We start from the raw sequence: 20,246 nt of genomic DNA on the forward strand, positions 1-20,246 counted from the left end.
CTCAGAGAACACATCTGGGACAGGGTTAGAATGGGGGGAAAACAGGTTTCATTGAGACACGCCTAGCCCCAATGATTTAAAGATAAACCATTTTAGGATATCAGCGGAAAGATTAACTTAACCCTGACCACAAAGGTGAAAAAGTGGTAAGGACGTGGTAAGTGTGCTGTGGTGACGCGTCACCTTTTCCACTTGCTAATTGGAAGGATTTAAAGACTCTTATGGCCAGGCTGGGTGACTCATCCCTTTAGTCCCAGCACTTGGGAGGCAGAGGGAGGAGAATCATTATGAATTCTAGGCCAGGCTGGTCTACATAGTAAGTTCTAGGACAGCCAAGTCTACATCTTATTTAAAAACAAAACAACAAAACTCCCCAAAACAGACTATTACAGACTGAATGGAATCCCCTCAAAGACATATGTTAAAGCCCCCACACCCAATGTGACAGCATTTGGAGACGGGCCTTATAGAAGATTATGAGGGTAATCTAATAGGCACTATACAACACAGATACAACTCCATTGAACAGAGATCACATCAGGGCACAGCATCCAGGAGAGAGACACCAGGAGAAAGCGGCCCTGCCTATACTTTGACTTTGATAGATTCCTAGCTCCTGCAGGTGTGAGGACACATTCTGTGGTTGAAGCCATCCTGTTTACAGTGTCTCGGGATGACAGCTGTCCCACTAGAGCTGATTGTCCTGACACTGACCCTGCAGAAGCTGGTGAAAAACAGGGGTGCACTGGCTTTGCCTGGAGACTGGATCTGAGGCACTGGGCTACAGCAAGTGGGAAGTCATTTGGAAGAGGAGGAGCCAGTAAGGTAGTTCACAGCGCTGTGCCTGGTTGTCCACCAGGCTGCTGGGAGACTAGGAGAGCAAAGAAAAGTTGATGCACTGAAACTCTTGAGTTTCTCTCTGAGGTAACACACACACAATCACACACACACACACACACACACACACACACACACACACACACACACACACACACACACACACTTTCTTTTTCCTTTTAAAGAAGTTCACCAAGAAAACAGGCAATAACAACTATTTCAATAGATGTCAACCTCTTGGCCATTTTTTTTTTCTTCAAGCAATTTACACGATGTTTTGTGTCCCTGAAATACTACACTTGTATTATTTTTTACCTTTTACATTTCTAAAATAGCGAGTGTGCTCCTGAATGGAATGTAATTTCAACCAAATCGCTTCTCATTGAACTGGTTTTGTGCCGTGTTTTCTCCAGTTCTGCTTCATGATGTGGTGTACCATTCATCCGGCCCCTCCCCACCATGCAGGGAGAAGCAGCAGGCATCTCACACACTCTATCACTCTAAGCATCACGCTCAGAGCTGACCCCAGCCTCTGAAGAGGAAAATTCTGGAAACAACCTGACTCTTCATGCCTTAACTGGTAACATCAGCAGATGAAGCCTGTTCAGATAATGGCGAGGCACCAGGAACTGTGTTATTAAACCTCTGTCACACCAGGAGAGAGAAAGGTAGGTATGCAGTGAACTTTTGGGTTTTGGGATTAATGGTGGCCAGGTGTCTCAAATCTAGATCAAAGTCTGTGATATTCAAAGAGACTTTCACCTTCTAAGACCATGAAGGGCTGAAGATGGATGGACATTTAGCAAGACCACAGAACACAGGTTTTTACCTACCAACACCATATGAAGGAGGTAGGGTGGTCAGGCAGTAAGAAGCCTGTTCATAGATTCAGGCTTTGAGTGCCTGATGCCTGAGAAACAGACATCCTGAAAATCACTAGGCAACCCAGTCTCAAATCAGGATGGCTTTCTTTGTGGAACAGAAAAGAGAGAGAGAGAGAGAGAGAGAGAGAGAGAGAGAGAGAGAGAGAGAGAGAGAGAGAGAGACTCTGTGACAAATCTTTGAACATCATATCTCTATCTGGCACTCCCATCAAACCTTCTTCCATTAGTCTACCTTCCTGCCCCTTCCCTCTTGCCCTCATCTTAACTGCCCTTAAGGTCTACATCCCTAGTGCCCTTTTGCTTCCCAGCCTGCACAGTTCTTATTGCCATTACCTTTTTAAAAATTTTTCTTCCATTCAAATGCAGTCTCTCTTACAGCCAACCCCTTTCTCCTAAGCCCTGCCCCCATATCTGGAACACTTCGAGGGCTTCATGCTGGGTAGAGACAGAGATTGTATGGGACATACATCTAACATGCTGGCTATGTCTTTTGTTTGGCTTATGGGACAAGTCACCATATAGGCTCTGCACAGAGTTGGTGTCTAAGAACACATATGAGTTGCTCAATAAATACCCAGTGGGCATCAGGGATGGAGGTGACATAACTTCAGTTTTCCCATGGCCTCTTGAGACACTGACCTAGTGTGTAGCTAGACATTCTGGTGTTGTCTGCTTTAGCTTGCTGCTTCTGGGTCAGGGCAGCTGGTTTCTGCTCTGTGGGCCAGTGTTTTGTAAAGGCCTGGAAATGTCTCCTCTTTTTGTTCCCTCTCATTCTTACCATCATTTGGACTCCCCTAGCTGTGCCCTGCAGGTGAGCAGGGCAGGATCTCTTACTTTAAGGATACTAGGCATATATATTAGTGACTGTAAGTCAGCACCACAAGAAAGCCCAGAATCCTCAACCTGCCTGTGCATCGTTGAATGGGTGTGTGTGTGTGTGGCTGGGTCACCTCCTGCTACAAGGATGACACTGTCTCGGGTAGTCTGGCTGCCTTGACTGTAATATGTTGCTTGCCTGGTTCACTCACAGCTGCATGATCTCTTTAACCAAACCTTTAAGTCCCGGACAACTCTCCAATCAATGAAGAACAGGCCCAAGAACAGAGCCCAGGGAAGGAGGGCTTCACATTAGGCTGGGCTGGTTCTGTTCAAGTGGTTAGGAAAATATCTTGTGGGTGTGGACAAAACTGCAAGTCACACAGGCTGAGAGCCATGTCTGCTTCCTGGGAGAGGGTGTGCGGGCAGGATGGGAGCCGGGTGAGGGTAATGAGATTGGCTCCTGAGTCAAAAGCAGTGGCAACCAACCTCCTTCTTTCCTTAGGATTCTTGAAGATTTATAGTAGCCAGAGCAGGTGACATGGTTATGAGCCCACTAGGCACCAGGGATGGTGCTTGGACTTCATGTTAACCTAATTCTCAAAGCTGAACGGGGTTACAGAATTGAAAACTGAGGTAGAGTTAACAGATAACAGCACAAGTTTGCTGGGTTAGTGTGTGGAGGGATCAGGAAGTCTCCCCAAGCAGTCAACCTGGGCTCTTGACCACCTTTGCCGCTGCCAGTCATACATGCCTGGTCAACACCCTGTCTTGGCCAGCTGATCTATAAGGATCAGAAACTCTAGTTATCCAATCTATTGCTGTATCCATGGAGGGGTACCTAATCCTGCCTGTGTGTCCTCAGCTTCCTCATATCAAGATGAAGGTCACAGGATGCTGACCTCCCCCGCTGAGGATACACAGGAGGACCACCCCAAAGACGAACAGTTCTTGGACTTAGGGGGAAGGTACCAGCGACAGGCTGGTTCCTTCTGGTTGTTACAGTGATGGTGAAAGATTATAAAATGTTACAGTAGGAGAAAGCAATTTTCTGCCATTCAAAGGGGACCCCTGGGAACCAGGCCTTCAGACATCACAATGTTAACATGTTCTCCTAAAACTCTGGAAGGCAAGCTGCTCTTTGATTCATCACATTAGCCTGAACTCCTAGAAGGCCATGGATACTGAAAGGTGGCCATGGTACTAGTGGTGGAAAGAGAGATTGTACACTCGTTTATAGTGATTATACTAGGACTGTGCCAAGGGCTTCGTGTAAAACGAGTCAATTCTCACTGCAACTATAAGAAGTGGCTCTGCCATTATTGAAGATGAGGAAACTGGGGTAGAACTTTAGATCCCATTATGCTCTGGGGCAGATATTGTATGGAGGTACCTGGGAAGATGAAGAAGTCTCAAGGGACAGACATTTAGTGTAGGACAGGTGTAGGGACTGCAGAATGACTTCCTGAGAGTTTTTTACATACCTGCGTGCCTGAGATTACTGACTGCTTTTGCTGAGAGATAGAGGGGGGGGAGCCCCTGCTTTGTGCTTTTATCCATCATACACTCCACATAACTCTTGATGTGGAGGGCCATTTTAGCTCTTAGGCTAGAATGGGGTTCCAGTGAAGTCTTTATCCCACCTTGAGAGCTCACAGTCTGTTTGAGGAGGGAAGGAGAATGAGTCAAAACATGGAACATGACTCAAATAGGCAGAGCCCGAGAACTCAGGATGTAGAGTGGCTACAAGGCAGCCTGTGCACAGAACTGCAAAGGAGGAAGTGAGAGGCAAGTGGGTGCCAGGACCACATCGAGGGTGACCACCAGACACCAGAGCAACTGGGACCTTTGGAGACATTTGAAGGAGGTATGGCAGGACAAAGCCTGCGTTTTGAAAAGATCACCCTGGCCTCATTTTGGAATTTGTGCTCAAAGGACATACCTTGGGCCAGTAAAGGACAAGTTTGAACCCTGGATAGACTCAGGGTGACATTTCTGGGCTACTGCCACAGAGAGGTCTGGCCTGAGTGAGGGTTATTGTAGCATGGGCAGCGTGTGGACAAATAGCTTCCTCCTGCATCTCAGACATTCCAGAGTATTTATGAGGTTGCAGAGAGAACGGTGTATTCTGGACTGGTCTTGGTGTGTGGGGCAATATGCCTTAGCCCCATGTCTGGGAGAAGAGTCTCCCATCCTCTGCCAGAAAGTAACTCAAGCCATCTTGCAGAAAGTGGCTTGGCCATAGGGCTGTGGACCTTGTGATCACTGGATAGGACTGCCCAGCTGCTAAACTCCCTGGACAGGGTGCTGGGCTAGATGTCAGTGTAGTGAGCAGGCAAGGGTGAAGGATGCTCATAATTCCCATTCGGCCTTCTCCTGGACTCCCGGGGGTAGTATAATTATTCTCATTTTGTATAATATATATATATATAATGGATCCCATAATGTAGCTCATGGCAGTTTTCCTGCCTCAGTCACCCCGATTGCTGGGATGACAGGCAAGAACCACGACACTCACATACCATCCATTCCTCTGGTCACAAAGCTATCCCCACACACCTCAGCATTTCCTAAGAGACTGTCTTTGCTGCTGCTAGAGTTGGAGTAGCCATGGCTCATGCAGGATGCAGTTGCAAGGGAGGACAGAAACTGTAGCCACAGAAAGGGGTGGGACAATTCATGCGTCACGTAGCTCCTTGGTCCTGGGGCAGAGAAGCCAAACTCTGCAGACGGGGCTCATCATGGCCCCTACATCATACCCATGACAGTATCTATACAAGAACAGATATGTCCCTCTTCTGGAAGAGAGGGAGCAGGTGCTGTTAGCTTGTTTCTCCCCAGACACCCAGGTAGAAAATAAGACAGCCTCTGGGACCAGGGTCTGTGGATTTTAGAGGCTCCCAGTCTTGGTCTAAGCCACCAACAATCCCTGATGAAAGCAGAAATCACCATGCCCCAGCCTGCACCTTGGCTGTGACCTCCCAGTGATCTCTAGGAACAGGGTCATTAGACCTGAGGTTTCCACATAGGCCTGAGTTTGGCTGTATTTCTCCCAGAGGATCAGCCCAGGGTCTGTGCCCATCTAATGACAAGACTAAGACACCAGGTCTTTTATAAAGATTCAGATGGAACTAATTCCGTTTTCCTCCCTTATCACTTTGCACACATGAAATCTATTTTTAATTACCTTTCAATATATAATCTAAAAAAAATTCCACAGCTTACTCCCACCCTCAAATTGTTCTTTGAGAAAGAAAGATTTATCTTGTAAGTTTCTTAAGAAAATCTATATGTGCTCAATGCATTTAAATAACACTCATTAAAGCAAAGCGCAGGCATGCTGGCTTCTCTAGTCACAGATGAGAGACAATCGCTTGACCTACAGCAAATCAAAAGGCATTTTGCACACCACCTCTCTTTTTCAATTGGTTAAGTTTTAAATTAAAGTCCCAAAGCCCTTTTTGGGAAGGCGGACTAATAGAACCTCGACTGAAAATTTCGCTCAGTCGATCGGAAGATAATTACAAGAAACAAAATGTGAAATTTTAAATCAGGGCACTAATGAAGTCTAAAAATACCAGTGGCCCATCCCTCAGGCTGGCAAGACCTGTTCTTCGTGGAGGGGGATCTCTCTGCATAATTACTCAACCCCATGAGAGGCCAGGTTGTCTCATCAAACAATAGTAAGGCAAAAAAAAAAAAATCATAGGATTGTAATGAGCTAGATCGTGCATGGTGGATCTTATTATAATGCTGGGCAAGGTTTCAAACAGACACTAGCAGAGAAAGGAAATTCTTCTTTTCTTTTTCTTCATTCCCCTTTTTTGGTTTTTTAAAGCAGAGTTCTGATTTGTGTTGGTAACATTATGTGGCGTCCTGTTCCCGCCCGGAGCCAGCTGTCTGTCATTTAGGAGTGTGAAATCAATTGAGTTTCAGGGATGTAAAATCCCTAGGGGCAAAATTAAAAGTGACCCAAATCCGAACCCATGTGGCGCCGTCACGATGATGACTCTCCCATGGCAAGTTGCAAAGATTTGGTTTCAAAATTTGGATTTCTTATTTTTTTCCCCCTAAATGTAGATGTTTGACAGTAGACCTGACAGATAAATTATAGCTTCAGCAATAAAGGCTTTTAAGATTAGTAGTAAAAGGAGAATTTACCTAAAAAATAAAAACCCACTCAGGCTCCAGCCTTAGGCTTTCGTTCTCGTACTGTCCCTTGTCTTCCTTCACAAATACAAGGGGGATCTGCCGGCCAGCAAGGGCTATATCTGTGTAGATATGTGAATGAATATGGGCAAACAGTTGGTCTGACGGAAACCAATGGAAAGCAGAGTGTGGACAGGTCACCCACGGTCACTGGCCAGAGCTGCAAGGCCCCAAAGGCTCCCCAGAAGATGCAAGAGATACTTTTGGGGTTTTGCTTACTGCCTCTCACCCAGACCCAGTCTACCCCATGGGACTTGGTATAATGAATGGCATGGGGCCACAATGGCCCTGTGAGGCTGGGGCCACAGAGGTCTGGCCATACTCCTTGGCCTTCCGCAATTGTCCCAAGAGCAGCTCCGCATAGTTCAATGACCAAGTAGGCTCAGCAGTGCTACCTTACCAGCCTGTGTTACCCCACCTCAAGGGTGTTCAGGGAAAGCCCGTTTCTAGCAATGTTCAGAGAGATGGATTCTAGCTCAGTGTCCAGCCCTAGACCAGGAAACTCTAGGGCCAGCTAAGCTGGTTCCCTTCTGTACAGTTTCTTTTCTCTCTCTATATGAATATATGTCTGGAACTTAAAAAGCCAGAGAGAACTTAACAGGCCTCTCCCTGTCTAGTGCTTCTAGCTTTGGGATAGCCTTGGACAGCTGGGATCCTACAGTGCTCTCTCTCTCTCTCTCTCTCTCTCTCTCTCTCCTGTGTGTGTGTGTGTGTGTGTGTGTGTGTGTGTGTGTGTGTGTGTGTGTGTGTGTGTGCTTATTCTTTTGGAGCAGTTTCTTTTTCTTTTCTTTTTTTTTTAAAGAGAGGGGTTACTAAATCAAAATAGTTCAAAGAAGAAATCAATTTAGTCTCTCTCTATATAAAAAATAAATTTTAAACAGAGCAAGAGTTTACCAGATTTCAGATGTAATTTTCTATAATTTTGTCATTTAAAACTAGTGCTGATTTCCCAAACAAAGGCCGTTGGAGCTCACACAGTTCGGAATGAAACCCCACAGGGAGCCAGGTACCGGCTTTGTGGTTAGGGTTTTTCAGAAAGACTGGAGAATGGCTCAGAAGGACAGTGACAAATGTCTGGAGAACAGTGGACAGAGAGTGACTAACTGCAGCATTGCCCTGCAAAGAGGTTGGGGCCCCAGATGGACTTTCAGGGGTTCAGAGGAAAAGCCATGGCTAGATGTGGTATACTATCTAGCACCACCTACTGGCCCTGTTAAGGAGGCATGGGTACCCTAGCAGGCTAAAGTGCTCTGCAGAGATCCTCTTGTCTCCTCCTGGCCCAGGAGCTGCCTAGCCCGATGGAGGCCTCATAACCTTCCCTCTGCACATTGCAGGATCAGGACCTGAGCTGTCTGGTAATGTCCCTGCATCAAGGAAAGGGAAATCTAAGACAGGCACTCTCAAAGCTTCCCTTCCCGGCCCTGGCCCTGCTGTCTCCCCAAACACTGGGACTAGAACCTACCTTTAATGTCCTGTGCCCTGATGCTGAGGCTGTGACTTGTACTAAGAACCATGTTGGTGTGCAGTGGTGTGTTCCTTCCCCAGCTTCTGTTCCCAAGGAACTACCTTTGAGCTCTTTGCAAGGAAACTCCCCTAGAGCGGGGGTCTTGGGTCAAGGGTCCCCTGAAGGCCAGCCCAGAGCTGTTCTTCCCAGGGACTCACAGCCCTTCAAAAATGGAAACCTTAAGTTTCTCAGGATGGTAGGGGTGTGCCTGGATCCTGGTCCAGCTCTTACTTGGTGAAGACTTGTCTTGACAGGCACAGGCAGATAGTGCTTTGAATGTCTTTATGGATGGAAAATGGTAAAGGCCTCCATGGACTGTTTAAGTGACCATTAAGAGTGGTAGGTAGCTCTTGTTCCATCTAGCATTGGTCTGGTTTAGGGTGAGCATGGCCTGGGCTCTGGACTTTCAGGCTCCCCTCGCCACCTTTTTTTTTTTCTTGCTCTATGAATCCTGCTGTTGCTTGTCTCACAACCTCTACACCAGGGCTCTGTCTGGGTCCCCCACCTAAAGAGGGAGTTTCTGCCACAGCTTCTGGCTAGATGAGGTCAATGAAAGAGCTACCATAAACACACTTCTGTCCTCACTGTTGGAGTGACCAGGCACACAGTGCGGTGTGTGACAGGACTTACCTTTAGGGTGCCCTGGGTCGGTGAATTCATACTTCCCCACTCCAATGGTCCGTAGCATTTGTAGCCCATGGGCCGAGTCTGTTGTGGGGGGCCCATTGGTGGCAGGAGCACTGCTGGGGAGAGCAGCAGATGGCTGGGCTGGCGGAGGTGGAGGCATCAGGGGCCCTGCCATATGGCCGTTGCCCACAGCAGTGGGTCCCGGGCGGGCTACCTGTCCCACTCCAGGCAAAGTGGATACCGCCAGGGGCTGAGGGCTGGCATACAGGGCCTGGGCAGGCATGTTCACCACCACACTGCTCAGTGGTTGAGAGGGCGGCTGTGGGAGTGAGTAGTGGCCTGGCATCAGCGGGAGCTGGGGCCCCACATGGGGAGGCAGTGAGGGAGTCACCCCAATGACTGGGGCCTGGACGTTCACAGCTGGGCTGAAGGTGGGAGGCTGGGCCACTCCATAGGAGTGTGCAATCAGGGAAGGCTGGTTCCCGGCGGCCACCGTGGTCACCCATGGCCCTGTGCCTGTAAGGGAGATGGAAGAAATGTTACTTTGCCAGTTACATATTCATTCAGCAAATACCAACTATCCCAGGCTTTGGGCTGGGACCTGGAGCAACAACAGTGGATAAGACATTTGTGTCCAAGCACTCGGCCTTTAACCCCAGCACTCTGGAGGGGAGGAAGAGGCAAGCGGATCGCCACTAGTTTGAGGTTAGCCTGTTTTACACAGTGAGTTCCAGGCCAACCAAGGCTACATATCAAGACTTTGTCTCAAAAAAAAAAATTGTTCTAGGACTAGGTGTTATAGAGGATACGAACAAATGACAAATAACTGTGGGGATCCAGAGAAGGAAGAAATCTGTTTGGGAGAAATGAGACACAACAAAGCAGAGAGAGAATAATCGGAGGCCTTCAAAGAGACCTATGTTCATTTCAGCCCTTATACCTATGAGTTAAGGGCCCTGGTAAGTTGCTTTGGTTCTTCAAGCCTCATGCTTTTTATCCATTAACATGAACTGAGTACTGAAGGCAGAAAGCATATTAGGGAGAAAACAAAACCGACAGTGTGCCAGACTTTGTGGTGGATGTTGCCTATGCGTTGTGTTGTGGTGGACAGGAGGGAGGCAGGAGAAGGCTGACAGTGGACAGTGTTTGCAGGGGTTTCAGGTGACAGCAAGGTGTTTCCAAGGCACCTGGAAAGATGTGATGGAGTCTGGGAAATCCTGGAAGATGTGAGGGGACTCCAGGCCCTGTCTCACACACCCTCCACACAGCTGGCTCTGTTAGAATCAGGAGGAGCCCAGTTTGGCTCTTAAGGTGATTTTAGGGGAACAAGGAAGGCCAGACACCTCTTAGGATGTGATGCATGATAAAAGGCCAGTGACGCCCAGGTCAGGCAGAGCAACTGGAGCTTAACTGACACTGAAGTGACCCAGAATGGCTTGTGAGGAAGCTGGAAGATACAATGACAGGGAATTCTAGTCTGATCACCTCTGATTTAATGGATCTTGGCTTGGGCCTCCATTGTCCTGATCCAACCTTGGTTTCCATGATTCCACTGGGGTTTGTTTGGGTGTAGACTGAGAACGGGGAGCAGCAGACTAGGAGCCCCTGGAGGCTAGAAGGGCTGCGGGTTCCCTCTGAGAAATAAGATGACAAGGGAGGGCAGGAGCTCAATGACACAGGGACACTCAAACCAGCAGGGGGCATTGAGGGAGGACAAGGAGTCAGAATGAACCAGCTCTGAGTCCTGACTCTGGTTCCAGACGAGTGACACACATGCTTTTCCCACGTCAGTTTCCTCATCTGCAGTAGGCCCAATAATACCAGTGTCTAGGACTGCTGCAAGCCTTGAGATCACACACAGAACAAGGCACACAATAAGGTGCAGGAAATATTTATGATTCATGCGATGAGAGAGGAAAACTGCAAGCCAAGAAACATTGGCAACGTATTGCTGGCTAGATTCTAGAATAGGCTGCTGGCGGGAGGTGGGGGGGGGTGGAGTGGTGATGGACCATGTCCAAGCTAAACAGAGGAGGTGATAGCAACATAAGTCAGTACAGCTGGATGTCTCAAGGCCAAGGCCTGTCGCCCCAAACTCAGTGCTCCTCAGGACTAGCCAGGGAACCTGGGAAGATGCATTAAAATGTCAGAGCCTGGCTGACAAGGCCACAGACAGCTCTGGATGCTATGCCATGGAGATGAGTCTCCTTTTTTTTAATGAGATGAATGCCTGACAGGGTCTGGGGACCTATAGAGAGGCCTCTGGTCACTCAACGCAAGCCTTGATCACTGTTTTTAATCACTGACTTGGAAGCTACTGGGATACACTATGCAGGGCACAATTCTGGGGGAACTGGGAACAGAGCACAAAAAAAGAAAAGAAAATACCCCCAAAAACCAGCATTTGAGATCACAATGGCCCCATTTGGGAGAGAGTGGAGGGATCTGCTCTTGGGTCCCCAAACCCAGCTGCTCAATCATGAAGAAGTGGCCTTGTGACAAACTTGAGTTTTACTGCTGGGACAGGCTATGATGTCTGTGGGCTGAACAGCTCTGCTCTGGGGCTGTAATGACCAATTGGAAGTGCTGAAGGGCGAGTACTGGTGAAGCACTAAGTGGGATGCTACTAGCATTGGGTTGTGGCTTTGCACTTTAGAGGAACACAGAATGAGTGGACACAGAAAGTGAAGGGACTAGAATTAAAGCTTTAGGGTAGAGTGACTGGTGGGTTTGGTATATTTATCTAGCTGGCAGGAGACATGGAATTATAGGGGACATATCTCTGGGTATTTGTACCAAAGTGGGCTGGCAGGGGTGGGGAGCACTAGGGGCAGTGGGAGGTCCTTTGTTCTGGTCAGAGTTGTCAGCAAGAGGACCAAGATGCTGTGGAAGAAGGAAATCCCAGTTCTGGGGCCAGAGCATCCTGGTGCTCATCTAAACGTGGGCAAGGCAAAATCTCCCTGGATGTTCAACCTGAGAAGCTTGGGGTCCTACATATCCCAAGCCTGATGATATCTGGGCTGCAGAAGGCTCATGGATCAGGACCTCTGGAGAAGAGCAGAGTATCCAGCGAGTGGACACGCACCTGGATTGTCGCTCTCCCTCATCTGTTTGGAGGGTGGCTCATCAGTGTCCCAGGGTGTGGACTGATTGATGGGCGTCTGGCCCCATCGAATGCTGGTCGTGAGTCCCTGGGACTGATTGTCGGCTTTGGAGATGCCTGGAGCCTGTGGGAAATAGATGACAATGGTGAGCATAAACTTTCCCAGGACTCTGCCTGGAACCCATCCCTCAGCAATATCCTTGGAACCTGAGCTTTGTGTACTTGGTTCATGGAGAGAGAGAGAGAGAGAGAGAGAGAGAGAGAGAGAGAGAGAGAGAGAGAGAGAGAGGGAGAGGAAGAGGGAGAGAGAGAGGGAGGGAGGGAGGGAGGGAGGGAGTAGAGGGAGAGGGAGAGGGAGAGGGAGAGGGAGAGGGAGAGGGAGAGGGAGACCGCACCCAGTCCCACTAATGCTGGGACCTCTTCTTCCTTTCCAGCAAGGATCATGGGATGTTGGCCTCTGATGAGCTCCTGGCCTCTAGGACTCCAAGCCTATGCCTTACCAGGCATCTCTACGGCTGCTGCCTATCCCAGGGGAACCACTGCAACTGATGGGAGCATGCTGTACTCTGGTGTGTGAACAACTCAGACCTCAGACTGTCAATAACTCACCGTATCCCAAATGCTACCCACTTATCCAGGGTATGGGCTGAGCATTGACTGTGCCCACTCAGGACTTCCACTTGCAGTTACTGAGTGAGAATTCCTAATGAAATGGCAAAAGGTTCCCTCTACAGAACACTGTCATCAGGTGGCAAACGAGGACTACTACATCTTCTCCATCCTGCTCCTACACATGCTGTTGAGACCCTGCCTGGCATCCCATGGAGGAAGGGAGGGGGTGATGGAAGCTGATAGGACAGGTCAGGTCATGCCCCCAGGTAGGAGGAACCCATGCCCCTAAGAGCAGTAAGGGGGCTTGCTTGCTGTGTGAGTTCACCTTCTGATTAGCTGAAAAAAAAAAAAAGAAAAAAAGAAAAAGAAAAGGATGCTCAGAATGAAAGCAAATGTCAAGTGACAGTGGCCCCCTAGGCTACAGTCCTCATTGAACTACTAGGAAGCATACTCTCTAGAAGTTCATAATGAGAAGGCAAAATGCTCCCAGTGCGATGTTGATGAGAAAAGCAGGGCCACAAGATTACACCCATGTGACCTCCCTATGCAAACCATCCTGCGGTGGAACAACATGTGTGAGAGGGGAATGACCCAAATATCAGCAAGATGTTATCCCTGGGTGAGAGGATTATGGGTAACTTCTTGTCTACATTATTTTGCACTGATTAAAATAAATGGTTCAGAGGACCAAACTCAGGGCATTGCACATGTTTTGCAAGTGTTCTACCATTGACCCACATGTCCAGATCTTTTTTTCAAAGGATTTGTATTCCAGGCTGACTTTGAACTCATGACCTTCCTAGCTCTCACTTCAAAGTGTTAGGATTGCAGTCATGTATCACCACATCCAAATGCCAAGTTTTCTACAATGGCCATTATTTATAAATAGTAAAAAATAAATCTTAAACATATGGTAGAAGCTGGGAGCAGAGGAGTGAGGATCTCAGTGGAGGTGACTTTGTGAAGAGTCGTCACAGCTCCTGGGAACCCGGTTCTTTCCAGGGAAGCATGTAGGCTGGGATGAGGGACAGAAGTTGTTCTCCAGGGACTCTCGCAGAAACATGTTCCGGTGAAAGCCACAATGCTTGTAGCATCTTCTCATAGGGCCTGGCCCAATGATAGAGCTGGAGGCGGAGCTCCCTGTGGGGCCCTTGGGCAGGGTGATTCTCCTGGCTCCTAGGCCAGGCACATAGCAACGGGTATGGGCAATAGGCTGGGCAGGGCTTCTGGAGCTTTTGCATCACACTTTGGCACACAGAGTGTGCAGCAGGGCCTGCTGGGAGAGCAGGAGTCAGGCAGCATTGAAACCTGGGGCAGTGCAGAGGTAATCCCATTAGGGTGCGCTTTACTTCTGGCCTGTGCTTCAGAGGCTCCACTTCCATGAGCAGGGCATGGAAAGGAGGGCAAGTCTCCCAAGGAAAAAAAAAAAAAAAAGAAGTTTCTTGGACAAGCGTTCTGATCCGAGACCCCATTCCTGCTTGTGACGTGGATGAGATTGAGCAGGGGTGGTGAGATATAAAATGGGGTTCTGGGACATAGCCACAATGGTGATGAGGCATAGGAAACATGGGGGAGGCTTTTCTTGAGTCCTCTGAAGGGGTGGCTTTTAACATGTGCCCCATCTGGAATCAGAAGCCATGTAGCCATTGCAGCCCTTTATTTCCAGGCTCCAGGCTCATGGTGGGGTTAGAGGCACAGAAATGGCTTCTGAAATCAGAGGCATCTGAGAGGGGTAAGTCAAGAGCCTTGTTAGAGGATACCTTTGAGCACTGCTGGGGCCCCCTAGCCTCCTTGCCAGCAAGACTCTTTGCTGACAAGATGGAAACCTTTTCTGCCAGGAGGGGGCACTCCAGCCCCTCTCTGCTGCCCGTGTCCCAGAGGCTTCTCAGATAGGAAACAACAGCTTTGCTTAAGATTTCAGAATGCTCTACCTTTCACCATTTCTGCACTGTTGGGTCCTCATGGCAACTTAACCAGGGAGAGAAGACTTCTGGAAACAAACCTTGAGACCGCCACTTCTGCCAGGAACTCTTTTTCGTTGTTGTTGTTGTTTTGTTTTTTTTTTTTTCCCTTGAGTTTGGGTCATCAGGTTCTATGTATCTTTGGGGATTCTAATGTTTGCCCCCAAATTAGGGGAGTTTCTGAGCTTGAAAAATCACATATTTCCCTGACACATTCCTTAGGCTTATGCAATGTGTCGCTCCTTTATGCCTTGGTTTGTTTTTTCGGTAAATAACTATTGGGCTGGGTTCTGTGTTATGTCTTGGCCAGGGCAGTGGTGATATGGGCTATTTGGACCCAGGTGATTCCCTTTGTAGGCCTTGCCCTCAGCTGGAGCAGAGAATGCCAGTGCACAGTGCAAATGATGATATACCCCAAACAGAAGCTGGGTGCTCTGGTGTGCCTAGGCTGATCCAGGGCCATGGGGAAGATTACCCAGATGCCGGACCTCCTGTTTGGCTGTGTCTTTCATGATCAGTACAAGCAGTTTCTGAAATTGAAAAAGCCACTCCGAAGTCCACCCTACCCTGCCCCCTTTAGGAATGATAAACAAAACCACTCCCATTATACTTTAGCACCATCTTTAGCTGCAAGCAATTTGCAGCTCAGGAATTTTATTAAAGCAATCAGGTGAATATTCTTTTCTTGGATCTGTCAACAAACAACTTAGATGTAGGAGCATGCCCTTTGTTGGGAGGCCCAGGGCTTCCAGATGAGTCATATGTGGATTGACCACAAACAACTTAGATGCAGGAGCATGCCCTTTGTGGAGATGTCTAGGGCTTTCAGGCAAGCCATATATGGACTGACCAGTATATATGTGAGGCAGGAAGCCTGATCAGGGGCCTCTTCCTCCTGCCAACAGCTCTAGGCTCCAAATAGGCTCCAGTCACATGCAGACTGCCGATTCTAGAGATCCTTGGGACCCTGTATGTGTCTGTAGTTCTGAACTCCCCTCTCATGGTTTTGAATTCCCACATATCTGGAATCCCTAGGAGCAATCCAGGCTGTTCCCAGTTTGAGGGAGGACTTGCCTTAGGGAAGGAGAGCAGGGGTTGGGGTACAGGGTGGGCTGCCAGTATAAGAAAGACCAGCTTCCCAGCCATAGGGCAGAAGTGGGCTAAGCAGGGTCTCTCACTTCTCACTTCCTCCCACAGTCATTTTCTGGGGCACCTGGGAAGCCACCCAGACCGAGATCTTCTGCCTTTCCCTGGCCCTGGCTTCTGCTTCAGGAATATGGCAGTACTCATCAGGAGAGGCCAGGCAGAACAGCCTTCCCTACAAGCTCTGCAGAGTGGCCCTATCTGCCCATCACTGGGCTTGAGCCGGCTTCTCTCAGCTTCCCTTTAATGAGATGCTAATGGGATGCATCATTAACACAGCAGCTTTTTAAACCCCGGCTCTTGTAAATTTTCAAAGGTCACATTTTTACGGTGCCTGACAGCATCCTGCTCCTTTCAGAGACTGAAGAACACTAAAGACCCAGGGCCTTTATGGCTGAAGCTCTGTGAGGCGGCTGCACAGGCTGAAGGCGCCTGCTGGCAGTGGGCTGTTCCCCACCCCCCCCCACCCCCAGTACTCAGCAGCTTTATAGGGCATGAGGGTTACCCTCTTCCATCCTGGGGAGACCAGGTACACAGTTTCACATGGTCCACAGTGTTGCTCTCAGAATACAAAGATTCCTGGCAAGAGGGGTCAAGGGAGATGCCACCCAGCTGGGGAGGTAGTGGAACACTCATAGAGGACTTTCTACTTAGGCTGTGCATGCACAGGTCTACAGTAGTCAGAGCGCCTGTGTTCTGCTGGTCAGTCCAACCAGAGAGAGGGCATGTCTCTACTTCACACTAAATCACCACAGACATTTGCAGCAACCGAGTGGTCAGGGAGGTTTGAATGATGATGGGGACTCAGGCTCCCCTGGGGCCGTCTCAGTTCTTGCTTGTTCTCATCTCAGCTCTCTGCATGATCACAATGCCAAGTGCACTACCCCGAAGGTCCTGTTGACCCTGTCCTGGCAGGCGAACTCCATGAAGACAGATGCTCAGCGTCATGCCTGGCCCAGCAGGTGCTATGCCTGGCATTGCTGTCCTCAGGATGAAAAGCAGGGTTTAGGAGCCACAGCATGGGCCAACAGGAGCAGTGACATCACTACCGGTTCAAGGAATCAATGAATCTGCAGAGCATGCTTTAGTAAGAGCAGAATATGCAGGTCATGGAGCAGAGCCCTAGGATAGTCTGGTTGTCCTCTCTAGTGACCACCAAATGACTCTCTAGCCATGGAGGCTACTGAAGGTCACTCAGAGGCTTGGCTAACAGAAGCCACTACCAATGACCAGAGATTAGTGATCCTCCCTGAGTGCCTGGCTGTGGTAGAGGTGCAGGATGCTGATGCTGACTCTTGCTAAGGACACGGATGCCTACTGGGAAATCCCAAATACTGCATCATCTGCTCTTTTCCCAAGGACATCGAAAGAACCAGGAAATCCTTAAGAGCTTCCAGAAGAGGTGGGCTGGCAGTACACCATTAAAGTTCAGCAGGATTGAGTAACACAAATGGATTGGGGCTAAGATCACCACCAAGGGACCCAGGATCAGATGGTACATTCCAGCCTTGACATAGGACAGAGCCTTGTTCATCCCTCACACGATGCATTTCTTCAGTCATGTGGCCAATGATGGCACCTATGGCTCACAGACCTGCTTCCAGACTAGAACCTGCAGTCCTAGATGCCTTGCCTCTGTGTGGGGCATACAGCTGATATGGCTACACCTACGGAGTGTCACTGCACATGGTACACCGCATGCTAGGGCTGTCTCTCTCAGCTATGAGAACCCTTCCTACCAGAGTGCCTGGAGTCCCCTGACCCAGGCCTCAGTTTGCTTCTGTTCTTACGAAGGCCCAGAAGCTCAGCTGGGGGCTGTGGTTCGAAAATGGTCAAGGCCCTTTAATGGAGAGATTTACAAACAGTGCCATGGAACACCTGGTTCAGGGATTTTTGATGATGACTCAGACTTGGGGAGAGACACTGCAGGGAGCAGAGTTACATGATGCCTCACTCATGTTGTTAGTGGCAGCACTCACGCCATGCCATGGATAAGAAAAGATACAACAGCCAGGTATGGTAGTTTATGTGTGTAATCCTAAGCAGTCAGGAATCTAAAGTAAGAGGACTGGTGTGAGTGCAAAGCCAGTCTGAATTACATGGTAAATTGCACGTTAGCTAGAGCTACATAGCAAGGCTTGTCTGTCCTGTGGGCCAGGCACTGGTTCCGTGGATACTACCTGGTGCCTCGCATCAACAAAGGCACTGCAGAATTGTCCCAACCAGCTTCCTTGCATCCCCTCATACAAATTTGCTAGATATTAAAAAAATGTTGTTAAGCCACTACAAACAAAAAGAAAGGGAAAAATGAGATAACACATTCCACTATGTATAACGTAAAATACAAGAGATCAAAAGTCACTTGTGTGTTGCTCTTGGCAAACACATCCTGTGTTATCTGCAGCCCCTAGTATTTCACAGAGGATTTGGGGGCAACATAAACACAGAAGGGGGCTGGTTACTGTGTAAATACTAAAACTAGTACATGCAGCCTCCCTTGGAGCTGCCCCAGATGGGTGGTGGGAGTAAAGTGGCCTTGGATGAAAAGCTGAGAAGCCACAGGGAGAGAAATGCCAGTGGTGAGTGTGGCACTTGCAACACTCTAACCTTGATCTGCAGCTCTGCTTTCTTCACCTTAGGACTCCCTGCAGTACCCAACCAATCTGGAGAAGACATGTTTGGTGCACTCCTGCAGCTCCTAGCTCTGGAAGGTGGTGATAAATACTCAACCAGCTAGGGCTCTGTAGTGGACAGAGTCCTGTTTTCTGACTTCCCTGAACAAGTGAAACACTCTCCATCTGAAAACCTCACTTGGAAGCTTCCCTAACAGTTAGGGCACAGTAATCTGACCTGCCTTGCAAACAGAGTATGGTCTGGGAGCCTGAGCCACCTAGGGAGGTGAGCACAGCTACGAGTTCACACACTGCAAGCAAAGGTAGGAGGCAGAGACCTGTGGATTTGGGAGCATGTGAATTTGGAAGTAGCCGATGCTGTCACCTCATTTTTCTTTTTACCTGGAGTTATCACTCCCATTGCTTTTCTGAGAATAGCAGGAGCTAGTGCTGCACATGGCAGAAGTGGGTGGGGGACAGGCACCTCTGACCACCAGTCCTTGTGTTGCTCTGGGGAATCAATCACAGGACAGCAGCTGACAGCCCCATGGCTGAGCCTGGATGGACAGCCTTTCTTTGCAAATGGTGCACTTTTCTTTCCTCCCAGCACCCGGGCAAGACTCTTAGAACTTTCCTGATGCCCAGGTCTACCTGTGGGGAGTGGTAGAGGTCAGTGTTTGGTAAATGCATTCCTGCTGGGGACTGAGTGGACCTACTTCCCAGGGGTGCTCAGACATAGTGGTGTACCCTGGATAAGGAGGGTCTTATTTATAGGAACAGTATGCTGAGGGTGGAATTCCTGTGTGGGTGGGAGGTCTTTTGGTGTCTGGGTGCTTTTAGATTAAGCCCATGAGTATGTTCCCAGATGGGCAGGTTTTCTCATTCCAGAATACAGTGGTACAACTGTCCAGTCACCACCACTGATGTAATCTCCAACATGAGGCATGTGAGACGCACCTGGGAGGACTGTTAGAAATGGACTGTAGTCCTACAAGTTCTGATTCTGTAGCTCTGGAGCAGCAGGGGACCCCTGGAATGTGTCACTTTAATAAGCCTATAATACCATTGATTCAGGGAGTTCTTGGCCCCACCCTGCGGAGCAAGGGCAGTCTTTTTGCCTATGTCTCCAGGCCTGGGCCCTGAGTCTGAGGTTCAAGGGGCTATTGTAGCTTGTTGGGCCCTGACTGGGATGGATTAGGGTACTTGCTCATGTGGTTCATAGGAGCCATCTCCTTGTGGGGGAGGCACTGTCAAGGACACCTGCCCGGGGCATAGGTTTCCAGCGATCAGAGGGTTTGTTGTCTCACATAGCTGTGGGAAGTGCTAATGGCACCAAAGGATATTTCAGTTTTAATTTCTGATTGTTACTGAGCTACAATCAAGAAAAGTTAAACCCCACAGTTAAAACCCCACTTGGTGTTGGATGGGGTCTCCTGTGATCCTCCCACCATCTCAAACCAGGGTGCCCTCTCTTGGCCCCAGGCCTGAGCCCCTGGCCTCCCCTTTTTAGTCACCCCCCCCAGAATACACTGCAGAGCCTGATGAAATTTCTAATAATACTAACCAATGATGTGTTAAATTGAGACACTTCTGGCTCTGCCGCCGGAAACCACACGATGGTTTAAGGACCAGTGCTTACCTTTCTCTATCAATTTGCTGCTAAATTACTGCTTTCAGAGAAACTTATAGAAAAGTAATTCTTTATTTAAATTTTAATTTCCATCTTGTCATTTTAAATATATATTCAGATTCCAATCATATTACAGAATATGATGATGTCTCTGGCGGGTAAATGAACCTGCTAGATGCCTGGGTGGGTATGGAGGACTTGAACAAGTGGGTGGTGGGGCGAGGCTTGGCAAGGAGGGAGAGACCTAGGCTCAGCTGAAGTGGCAGACAGAGCTTCAGAGTTTTCTCCTGGTTGGAACCCTGCTCTGT

The 20,246-nt window shown here is 48.8% G+C and overlaps 1 protein-coding gene across 1 annotated transcript in view; it reads right to left on the bottom strand.

Moving 5' to 3' along the window:
- The window catches only part of Klhl29 (kelch like family member 29), a 131,484-nt gene that overhangs the window by 49,879 nt on the left and 61,359 nt on the right, over positions 1-20,246 (bottom strand). Inside the window, exons 2-3 of the mRNA XM_035447244.1 lie at positions 11,963-12,104; positions 8,881-9,393 (exon numbers count right to left, since the gene is read on the bottom strand). Of these exons, the coding sequence (XP_035303135.1) occupies positions 8,881-9,393; positions 11,963-12,104 (655 nt within the window). The remainder of the gene's footprint in view (positions 1-8,880; positions 9,394-11,962; positions 12,105-20,246) is intronic.

The sequence above is a fragment of the Cricetulus griseus genome, chromosome 7 (genome assembly GCF_003668045.3).
Source record: "Cricetulus griseus strain 17A/GY chromosome 7, alternate assembly CriGri-PICRH-1.0, whole genome shotgun sequence".
In the NCBI taxonomy this organism is placed as follows: domain Eukaryota; kingdom Metazoa; phylum Chordata; class Mammalia; order Rodentia; family Cricetidae; genus Cricetulus; species Cricetulus griseus.